This window comes from Macrobrachium nipponense, chromosome 21 (assembly GCF_015104395.2).
Source record: "Macrobrachium nipponense isolate FS-2020 chromosome 21, ASM1510439v2, whole genome shotgun sequence".
Lineage (NCBI taxonomy): Eukaryota > Metazoa > Arthropoda > Malacostraca > Decapoda > Palaemonidae > Macrobrachium > Macrobrachium nipponense.
In genome coordinates, this window is record NC_087212.1 from 27,178,762 (window position 1) to 27,191,204 (window position 12,443).

Below are 12,443 nucleotides of genomic sequence, written 5' to 3' on the forward strand. Positions count from 1 at the left end.
AAGGGGAAGAGGCGGCAGCCGACGACGATGAAGAAGATGAAGACGACGACGACGACGACACCTTCCTCCTCTTCTTCGTCAGCTTCCTCAGGACAGACGTAAGATCTGCTATCCAGGGCGGAGCCGGGGCTGCTGTAGCCGAAGCCACAGGGCCAGGACGCACCTGTACAGACAGACCAAAGTCTGGGGTAGTACCACCACGAACAGGGACGACGTCAGCAGGTATGGGCATCTCAGGAACAGCAGGCACAGCCAGCACAGCATCGGCAGGGACAGCCAGCGCAGCAACGGCAGGGACAGCCAGCGCAGCAACGGCAGGGACAGCCAGCGCAGCAACTGCATGGACAGTCAGCCCAGAATCGGCAGCACCGGAAACACAGGAAGTGGAGCAGCAGCCAGCAACATCCTGGTACCGGCGGCAGGTCCAGGGGCGAGCTCTAGGGCAGCGGAAGTGTGGTCGCGGCAGCGCGGCAACCACGACCGGCGGCGGCACGCCCCCCTCTCGGCTGTAGGCAAGACTGTTACCACGTGAGGCGAGTACACCAGGTGAGGAGGGACGTCGTCACCTGGAGCGTGGTCACCACTCCATGGGTGACCGCAGTAGGCCCAGACATAGAACCGCAGCCCCTGGACACTAGCACGCCCTGCAAATGGAAGGACGCCCATACCTCACCAAGGTCCACCCTCGTGGCAGTAGCACCTGCGGAAATAACAGTAGTAGTGATTAGTGGGGGGAAGTCCCCTCGCGCGGGGGGGTGAGCCCCACACCGAACGAGTGGAAGACCCCGAATACAATTGTACATCGGGCACCGAGCGCCCTCCCCCGCGCTCGACGGATCGGGCGAGGAGAAGAACCCAGATAACCTCCCCCCCCCGAAGGGGAAGGGCCATCTGTGGGAGCTGAGCGAGAGAGAGAGAGAGAGAGAGAGAGAGAGAGAGAGAGAGAGATCTCGTTCCCCACCCCCGCACAGCACCCATGTACCCAACAATAATAATAAGAGCCCGAGAGCAATCGTGCCCTCGGCCCGAATGCAAGGGCATAAGGATCAATTCCCTGACTGAGCGGAACTTGAACCAAATAAATATTGATGCAATCAATAATAAAAGGAATAAAATGAAAAAGAATCTTGCATTACGATTCACTTCACAATGAATAAGGGCTCGGATCGAGCGCATTTGCGCCCTCGGTACCGAGCGCAAGGGTAAAAGGATCCATTCCCGATTATGAACGGAAACCTTGATCCATAATGAATTGATGCAATCAAAATATATATGAAAATGAAAAAGAATACTGCACTTGCAATTTCACTTCATACAAAATAAAAAGGGGAAGGATCAATTCCTGGGAAATAGCGGAAACATTGATCCAAGTAAATAATACAATCTCAATAAAATATGAAAATGAAAAAGAACTGCAATTGCGATTTCACTTCATTCAAATAAAAAGGGGAAAGGATCAATTTCCGGGTAAGAGCGGAAACTGATCCAAATTGAGTATTGCTACAATCAAAATAAATATGAAAATGAAAAAGAATACTGTACTTGCGATTCCACTTCCATACAGAATAAGTTTTCGTGCCGAGCGCATTCGCTCGGCAACGAGCATACAGGTCAAAAAAATATAAATGAAAAGGGCACTTACTTACGATTTTCATCTACACATTTCCAACCAAAATATAAGCTCGGAGCGAGCGCTCTCCCGCCCTCGGCACCGAGCATACACAATACGAGGATCATTTCTGGGAAAAATGAATTCCCGCACTTACGACCTTCAGTCCCGGCACTCGGGTAATCGGAGGGCGTGGAGAAACCAAGATCCTTTAATTCACAATTGAATTCAATGGAAATAAATATGAAATGATTGTACTTACAATTCAGTTTCACTAGATAAATAGAAAAAGAAAACCACAACCATGCGAAAGCAACGACGATGAAGCGGGCAGAGAGCGATACACGTCTACACGCCAGCAGGCCGAAAGCAAAAGTGATTTGTTTACCTCCCAGTCGCGCGCGCGCGCCTGTCGGACAAGCAGTTAACTACCGAACCCCTTGTTCGAAAGCTTACGACCTATCCAGCTGCCGCTAGTACCTTCCTATTGTAAAAGGACCGAAGGTTTGTATGCCGTGTCGGAACAAATGATTTTATCCCAATTTTATCTACAGTTGTGTGTGATGGCAGACGTTTACTGCAGTTTTATCCTTGTTGCCGATGTACGATAATAGTCATTAGCAGCTTGAACAGTTTTCTCAGCTTCAGTTATAACTAGGTTTAAATTTAACGGTATATTTCTCGATTGATCTTTAATCTATATTGATCTCTGATCTATAGCGAATAAAGTTATTACATTAAGATATCTCAGTTCTATTCTATACATAACGCCATTTATAACAAATACGGTAATGTTGCACTGTAGTACGATGATCGAAATACAAGCCAAACAGATGTTATCCAGTTCGGTTGTACTTAGAAAAAAAAAAAAGTAGTTTCTCGTTCGGTTGTTCATGGCTGTACACGTTCACGCAACGAGTATAACGTTAACACCATACTTTCATCATTCTCTTTTGCTGTTATTGAACTTATGTAACTAGAAGATGGATAAAGTTAGACCATTGTAAATTGATCTCTCATAAAATCGAACTATCGTAAGACTAATGATCGTAACCTGAACACTACAGCTACCTGTACACTGTATAAACTTTATTATATCTTTACATACTTTAGACACCCACATGTACTGTACAGTAAATTCTATAGTACTATACTGCTTAAATATAATTTTACTTATTGCACCGTTGTGGGATTACAGCGCCTTTGACTGGTCTAGAGTTTCGAAAGAAGGTGTGCAGCGGCCGTAGGCTTTAAAATCGCTCAGCGTCGAAAATCGCTTGGCGTCGGTGGCCAGGAACGGAACCCCTGCCGCTAACCGAGGGCCGCCTGTATAAGGTAAAAATGGTTTCATTACGTTTATGCTTCATCGCCGATCGCAAACAACAATACGATAATCTACAAAAAGACGTAGTAAGACAGACGCCATTCTCCCTGGAAATAAGAAGCAGAACTGAAGTTTTGAGGTGCCAAATTTGTGATTTTAGCCAGTGTAAAAGTTGCCATATGTGAATTTATGGGCTAGAGAAGTATTGGCACCTCTTTCCCACCCGATTCTTTCCAAATTGATGGTGCTTAATATTGCTTCTCTACAGGGCCAATCTGTCCACCACCCAAAACCCTGTTGTTACTATTCCCGAGAAGCTATCCGTCCATTAAGGGTTACAAAATCAATAGGAGATACAGTCGACCACTGCTATTTGCGGACTCGCCTATCCATGTATTTTTCTATGGACCTTATATACCCATTACTGTTGGAAAATTCACCTCTTTGTTGTATTGTTCACTGAGAAATATTCACATATTCGAGTTGCCATGTAAATGGAACACCAAAACCCCATAACCAGGGGCTGCCTGTACTACTCCAATGCACTCACATTACAAAATATAAAATACCAATAGCAATTTAAAATTTTAGACACACTCATACGGACCATGTGGTGGTTCTGACTGCCAATTTGGTAATGCTGCAGTTGTGTTATAATTTAAAAAAAACACATTTCCCAAAAATATTATAGCTATTTGCCATATTTACAAGACATGTACATCATGAAGGAATTGTATAAATGGATGCAAGATATTTATAAATATCTATAGAAACATAATTCCTTCAAACAGACTACAAATGAATTGTGGAATAAATGCTTGAAAAATTTTTATAACAAAATTTAAGACTGGAAATGGGTTATCACTTTTCTACTAACCTGGGATAGATTCAAGATTCGATAGCGCTCTATCATGGGATCGCATTAGCTCCTGCAACATCGCTGGATTTCTGGCAAGTTCCATAGTTTGACGAAGCATTTCAGGATTATTCAACATGTGGGAAATTTCAGGATTACGCTGTATGAAAAAACAAAAAAAAGAACTTTGGTATATCACAAATCTAGTAATTTTTAAAAGAAAATAAACACACAGACTTTTAACCACTGCCAAATTAATAAAATGCCCATTCTCTATTCACTAATATTATAAACCTTCTATATTGTCACATTAATATGATAAAAATCATAGAATTAATCTTACTTTGAAAGACTTAAAATATTCAAGTCATGAATTGGTGGCAAATCTTAAAACTCATGAGTATTGTAGCACATCTAAAAACAAAATTCCTCATATGCACATACAATACCAGTGACCAACACCTAATTTACAAATGAAACTACTAATGGAGAAGGATATTTAACCTTACACTCTAATCAGCTCAATGATAAATTCCTCCCAAGAAGAAGAAGGAAAAAGAAAATAAAAATCCCTAATGCACATATAAATATCACATGTAACTAAAATAGCGCTAAAAAGCAGATGTTTATATTATTGTGCCATGAACTACAATCATCATCAACATTACTCTTTTCACTGTATAGTTCATCAGGCTTCTGGGAAATTCTGCAACTCATTCTCTTCCACAAATCTCAGCCTCCCATCTCTTTCTGGTTCCCATGGGATCCTTGCCGATAAGATCATATACTATTGCCCTCAGGGTTTTTAAGCCACCTCTATACCCATTCCTCATTACCTTATCTAATGTGGAATGAATTAATAATTAACGTGACTACCAGGATCATTGACACCGATCTACATGTGGAATTTCCATTTCCCCTTACAGTGTCATTCTCATTCTAGCTGCCACCCAACACATCATATTTCTTCTTCTTTCCCACCGTTATCTCTACATTAAGGACTGGCTGCCTGATGTGCCTTCTCCACTGTCTTCCATCAAAGGCATAATCCTCCACCAACATCAGGCATGGTTTATTGTTTGGCAAAGGTATTTTTATGACTGTATGCCCTTGCTGGCATCAACCACAGTTATTGGGGTGGCCCTCACCTCAGACTAAAAAGTTAACCTCCAAGGCAGCAGTTTCCACAGTTATTGGAAGCGGGCCTAGCCTTTTGCTAAAGAGTAAGACTGCAAGGCAGCAGTTTCCACAGTTATTGGTGGTAGGCCTTGCCTTTTACTGAAATGTAAGACTGCAAGGCAGCAGCTGTCCTTTTAGTCTCTTTTTTATGACACAGGACTTACGGTGGTAGTATTCTTACACCCTTACCACAGGGTCAAACACCTCATATTTCTGCTTAAAGCTTTATTCTCAAATGAACATATTAAATAATTATGCCAGACCACTGAGTTGAAAGTCTTAACTATCATAGGATTGGCACAAAGGGGTCTTGTCAATGAGTACATTAGATTTTATTTAATAATCTGCAACTCCTTGTAGGTTTAATAATTCGATAAACTGAATTTTTCTTAGAACTGAGAATTTTTCTTTGAAGGAACTGCTTCAAATATATGGCATTTGCTAGTTGAAATTGGACAACCACTGAAGATAAATTTGACTGAAAGTGGTGTTCTGCTTTCTCTGCATTTAGGGATTGGTTTATGTGGGTTTCAAATGTCAGAGGAGCATGACCCATTCAAAGGCAGGATTATATTATTTCAATGCACTATAGTCGATTCACTTAAGGTAGATTCTTGTGCCTACGAAACGTTTGTTTGGTGGCCTCTGATTGGCTGGTACCGGGAGGTAGGCCACTCACTCAGTGTCTCATTATTTTCGTCTGTGGCTTAGAAAACTAGATATATGTTTATATTTCTTCAATCATCTCACGCTTTGCACGAGATAGGAAAGGTCTGGTCATACCATAAGATTCTGTATTAATTGTACAACTAAGTTATCTTTTCCTGAAATCAATAAGATAAAACAGAAAGGAATTACCACGAGTAAAAGTGAAGAGGGATGCATTTCATTCTTAATAACTGTCTTTACTTATTATAGGGTTTTGCATCATTAACGCGATCAAGATAAAAAAAAAACAAACTTGTTTTTATACAACAAATTCACCCTGAATACGCTGGTGTTTTCATATTTTAGATGCGTGTGATATGTAAAGAGAAAATGAAGAATGTCTTATTATGTTGCATCCATAAATGATTCAGGTTTGCCGGTATTGCTGAGAGAATGTGATCTGCAAGGCATTGTGTCTGTCGTCTCAACAAGAGATTGAGTTGCCAATTTCGACAATATTTACCATGTTATATTATTACATTTTTTGTAAATAAATACACAGAATTTCCATTATAACTGTCGAACATTTTCAATCCAATATCATACAGTATGGCTGGACATATCTGATAAAGAAAAATAATAATAATAATCAGATGAATGCATCTGGTATCGTTAGCTCAGATCTCGGCGGCCTGCTGGGAATTCAGTCCAGCAAAGAAATTGATTTCTGTGGACAGACTTCGCACTCTTCAACTCAGCCTAAACTTTAATCAGGTTGTTTCAGAATATTGTTTCTAATCTTATTTTATGAATATATTTTGAAACGAAAAAGATGTCAGAGTCTTATTTGAGTGAAATGAAATAATAATCTCAATTAAGTGATAAACAACAAAGAATTAAGAAAGATTGACTTCCTTTAAGGCAGAGTCAAGTATGGATGTAACATGATAAGACATATTCTTCATTTTCTCTTCACATATTACACGTATCTAAAATCTGAAAACACAAGCGTATTCAGAGTGGCTTTATTGTGTAAAAACACGCATTTTATTTTATGTTGATCGCACGAATTATTCAAAATCCGATGATAAATAAAAACAGGTATTAAGAATGAAATGTTTCTCTCTTCACTTTTTCTCGTTGTAATTCCTTTGTGTTTTATCTTATTAATTTCAGGAAAATATGACTTAGGTGTACAATTAATACCAAATCCTTAGGTATGACCAAAACATTCCTATCTTTCAGAAAACGTGAGATAAATGAAGAAATAGAAACATATTGCTAGTTTTCTAAGCTACAAAACGAAAATCTTACACACTGAGCGAGCAGCCTACCTCCCGTTACCAGCCAATCAGAGGGCGCCAAAACAAACGTCTTATAGGCACAAGAATCTACCTTAAATGAATCGACTATAGTCTTTTTCAAACCACAACCTCAAAAACAGTAGAGCACTTCTAGTCATTGAAAATTGCAAATCACTGCAGTTGCATCATTTTAATCCTAAATACTTACCATATTACGAACATTCTTGTTGATAAGATTCACCCATAACATGAATTATGTCTATACAGCAATACAAATCATACCAGACAATTGGGATTGACCTTATTTATCTTTTACAATTTCAGTCAATATGATTTCCAGATCTCATTCAACCTGTCCATTACTTGATTTTGCATTTTTAGTCTTACACTGAATTCCAACTCAAGAGGACCTTTACTGGATTTTATTTAATTGTTCCTAAATATAAGTCAGTCTCTTTAATCCTTCTCTATCTCGTATTAATTCATTCCTTTGCGTATATCCTGTCTTCATCACCTTTTCTATTCTTTTTTTTTTCTTAATTCCCATGATTTTATAAAACATTATGTATTATGGAGTTTTTTTACATCTTGAAGTGTTTCGATGTTGATCCAAACACCACCAGCTGTACATGATACTTCTGTCAAGTTTTTACAAATTTTTCATAATAAAATCCATGAATAATGGAAATGGGATAAGAAACTTATAATTACCCAACAACACCCCACTATGAACCACTAATCCTTATGTCACCAGATTCCAACCTATACATTTAAACTACTTTCATAGATAGTTTCAATTAACTTTATATATTTCACGGGAATATCATAAAACTGGTTTGTGGACATGTCTAAGGCATCCTCTTAACCATCAAAAGCCACCAGAATTATTTTTTTTAAATTTCAAACTCAGCTGCACAGATTTTCTTGGCTTTCCTACAGGAGTTTGCATATTTCTAACCCCTTTTCACCACATGTTCAAACCACCACAAATTTCAGTATCTCTGAACAAAATTAATTTTGTTATATGATCTCATAAATTTTCATGAATAATGAACAATTATAGCACAAGAGAAAGAACATATGTAGCCATGTAAAAAGTCTATGAAACCATACAACATAGTGATAACTTATAGTTAGCCATGTATAGAGTCTACTAAATCATACAATACTAGTGATAACTTATAGTCTACGAATCCATTAAATAGAGAAAAATTCACAAAGACCAACTATTTACTACTTACGGTAAAACTCATAATTTAACCCTTACTGAACAGGTAAATATATCGATATACAGCTCCTCAGGCCGGTCTAAACTTTGAGGTCGGCCAATTTACAAAAAAAGCTCATCAATGGAAAGAGTAAGATATGGAAATGCACATAGTTAAAGAAAAAAAATTCTAAAAGATTTTCCCTACCTTCCTTGAGAAGTTGAAAATGACTACTTACAACCCCTTGTGGGACCTCTTTTACAAGAATATCAGAAATTTTACCAACTTATGTTTTTTCTAATAAATAATTTTATTTCATTTTGTAAAATTATAATTACAGCTCACACAATATCAAAACAGATAAGAAATAAAATCAGTAATAAATTATCAGCATATTTGTTGAAAAATATTTACGTAAATTTACAGGGAACAAAGATTCAGCAACTTTTTTTTATTAGTACATGTTTTTTTTAATATTTCTTTGCAAAATTACATTTACAACCGACATACTATCGTAAAAGACAAGAACAAAATCCAACAGCAACCCCTTGGTTTATTTACAAGCAAACTTACAAAAAGACGTCAGATGAAACAGAAGCAATACATTCCCCCTTAATGTGGGATGCAGAACTGAAGCCCTGAGAAGCCCAGATCTGTGATTTTAGCCTGTGTAAAAATTACCATTAGTGAATTTATGGGCTATAAAAGTATTGGCACATCTTTCCCACCTGATTCTTTCCAAATCAATGGCGTGTAATATTGTTTATCTACAGGATCAATCTGTCCACCACCCCAAACCTGTTATTACTACTCCCAAGGATCAATCTGTTCATTAAGGGTTAAGCCACATTTAGTAATCACAATTCGAAAGTAAGCAGAAGGAAATAATAAGCAAACCTTTAAAATTCTACAATGGAGAAATAAAAAGGCAACCAAAAAAGTTTAAAGAATTGAATGTGAAAAAAATTCAATTTACAGTAACGGCTCTAAATAGGTGATGTACTTACCTCCATTAACTGCTGCATCTGTGGGTTAGAAGTAATGATGGCCCTCATGTATTCAGGATTATTCATAAGTTGCTGAACAAATGGGTTATCCATTATCTGTCTCATCATTTCAGGATTGCTTAACATTTCACGTTGCATTCTTTGTTGTAGTTCTTGGAAATTTGGGTTACCTACTCCCAAGTTTCCTAAGCCTCCTAAACCAAGCCCTAACCCACCCAGACCACCAAGGCCAGCAAAACTGTTGGCGGTGTTAGCTTGATTGTTTGCAGCAGTAGAATTATTCTGGATTACTGGTGAAGTAGTAGAAGAGGCAGGACGGTTATTTGGTTGGGCATTGGAACTTCCACCTTTAATGACAAGGTGAACAGTAAGTCCATCTTTGATATTGTGCTGATCTAATTTTTCACCTGCAAGAAATCAAATGTTTTTGATAAAACCTAGGATAACTCAAGTCTACCAAAAAAAAAATATGGATTATGTTCTAGCACCATTATGTACAAGTATATCCAAGAACCTCTATGGAAGGTTTGTGGCTCACATTTTCTCAAAAATGCATATATCACACAACAATATTGGTAAAATAGCATTAACAAGCCTTTAACCAGTAGTTATGTATTACTGTATTACTTTACTACTTATGATTAGCTTCTCCAAGAAAACCTGGAAACTTTTCTAACGACATTTGAAGCAATTGCAATATTTAATGTGCCATGAATATTTTATTCTGATTCTAACTTACAATACAAGTTAAGCAAACTGGTTTTAATGTAAGAATCTCATGGTCAATTTTGCCACTGTACAATCATTGCCTGATAAAAAAAACTTTTTTTTTTTTTCTTTTTTTTTTTTACACTTGGTTGAATGCTATTTTTTTCCCTCTAAAAAAAGCTTCTGAATGAAATAAACTGAGAATACTGCCTAAAGTTTCCAGGCAATGCAATGACATGACATATTTCCCTATGCTACACTGATTACAGAATTAGTCCCACTTCCATAGACATGCAGCCAGGGGCAGAAGGGACGCAGCAATGAACCTCAGTAACGCCTAGTGCACTGATGGCACTACACCCTCTATGACCTGAATATTGCTTATGTAACCCAAAGTCTTTTATGTGAAGTGAAAGGCAGAAAGCAATAGCCCTGACTTTGTGAATTGTTTCCCAGTGTATAGTCATCATCCTTGCCAAACAACTTGAATACCTACTTGAAGATCACCCAAGGACGAAGCAAGGTGTTCTTGGGAACCTAACTCTTATGCCTGCTAGTACTACTGAATTGTCATCGATCCTCAAGATTAAAATATCAAGTCCTGTGCAGTGAGACTTCCTGGAAATAAATAACAGTGTCTCCTCTTGGTCTTCACCGAAGCCCCTGATGGAGGAGGGTAAATAACATCTCAAATCTGTTATTAGGGTCTCATGGGTTTTGAGTGTTTGCATCAAACCCAGAGTGAACAAGGACGATATACCAACTCATATGTGTACAGCACCAGGGAGAGAGAAAATAAAGCTTATCTATCAATTTGCTAAGGCTAACATCACATTGGCTATCCAATACCTCCATCAGGGGATCCAATAGTGGTTGGGTGGGTCTACAGCACAGGAGTCACATCCAACTTTTGAGGTTAGTTTGCAGGGTGGACAACCTGTTTGAGGCTCTCTTAACTGAAAAGGCTATCATTATCTTTCACCAGGAGGAGCTGGGAAAGGACTGAATTATATCTTGTTTAGGCAGAGATAAAGTGAGAAGTCCATCAGCTTCAAAGTGCTTCACCAAATGATAACTTCTCAATGCCACCAATGACAAAAGAAGGAACTTATGGACAGTACCAGACATACTATAGGGCAGCAACAAAAATATTGTGCAGTTCTTTGAGAAAAACCCTCATTTAAAGAAGCTCCTGGAAAGTCTCCAGCCATAAAGCAAAAGTGATTCCACAGACTAGCAGTACCTCAGTTACAAGGCCATGAAAATAACTCTCTAATTCTTGACAAGGAAGTCAAGCAGACCAAGATACTAATCAGCTAGTGAGCAATGAGGAGCCACCAAGATCATCCTGAGACTGAGTGTGATCAACGTATGGATCAGGCTGAAGAAAGGAAAGGCACATGATCTAACAGCTCTGGCTATAATTGTTCAATGGACATGAACTGCCCACTCATAGGCCTGCCCAACCAACTGACAGAAGGGGAAGAAGAACATCTCCACATTGTTGACACATGCCACTATGGAAGAGCTGTCCCTCATCAGCACTACTTTGAGCATTGTGCCTATTTACAGAATGTTGATATGCAGATAAGAATTGTTCCGTGTACAAACACCCTAAGTGAACAAGCCCAACCCATCCTTCACTATGCTCAAGAAAAGCAGCAGCTCCAGATGTGGAAAGTTCAACTGAGCTCCCACAAGGAGGGTTCTCTCTTCTAACCACATGGTTGTTCCTGTTAAGATATATGTAAACTGCTCTGACCCACTCCCTAAACTTGCTGTTACCTTTTAGATCAGCATGCCTAGGTACTTGATTCACTACTTTGGCTAAAGGTCCAACTTTTCCCAGTTTATCACAATCCAAAGATCATGATAAAAACGTCCAAATTCCACCACAGGATCATCCCATAGTCAACATAATATACCATATGAACCCTGAGCAAATGGACCTAAACAGACCCTAGAGTGGAATGGAATATAGAATTCAAGACATAGGCTAAGTGCTGGAAATTGAGAGTAAAAATGTTTGAAAGCTGAAACAGGAGAAAAACCTCACAGTTGCACTATGAAATGACAAATTTTAAAATCAATTTGTATTTTTCATAGCTTACTAACTTGAAGTCTTAACAATAGGATAATCTTCTAGCACTAGCTGGAAAACTGGTAAAAACAATCAAAGATTGTAAAACAAGAAATCTGTAGCATCTGGCAATCATGCATATACAGAGTGGATGCTTGGTCATCTACCAAGATCATACCCCAGCAAAATATCAGTCTTTCTTCCAACCCAGGATACATGAGAGGGGCAACTACAGGCAGGCAATTAACGTTAAGACCTCAGGGTTGTTAGCTATGAAAAATACAAGTTGATTAAAAAATTTGTCATTTGTTCATATGCAGAACAAACCTTTGGTCTTAACAATTGGATAGACTTATACTTAGAGGGAGGTACAAGTATCCAGAACTGGCTGGGGATTCAGCCCGCCTGACCACCTTTCTTAAAACAAAGAGTTCTAAGAAAGGGATCTGAGCCCATGAGTGAATAGATAAATGAGTATCTAAAAAACTCATCTTTCTGGGATGAAACACAATGAATGATG

At 38.6% G+C, this 12,443-nt stretch overlaps 1 protein-coding gene across 1 annotated transcript in view; it reads right to left on the reverse strand.

Annotated features, from left to right (window-relative positions):
• Positions 1-12,443, reverse strand: part of LOC135197860 (ubiquilin-1-like) — a 130,303-nt gene that overhangs the window by 50,946 nt on the left and 66,914 nt on the right. Inside the window, exons 3-4 of the mRNA XM_064225041.1 lie at positions 9,136-9,542; positions 3,811-3,949 (exon numbers count right to left, since the gene is read on the reverse strand). Of these exons, the coding sequence (XP_064081111.1) occupies positions 3,811-3,949; positions 9,136-9,542 (546 nt within the window). The remainder of the gene's footprint in view (positions 1-3,810; positions 3,950-9,135; positions 9,543-12,443) is intronic.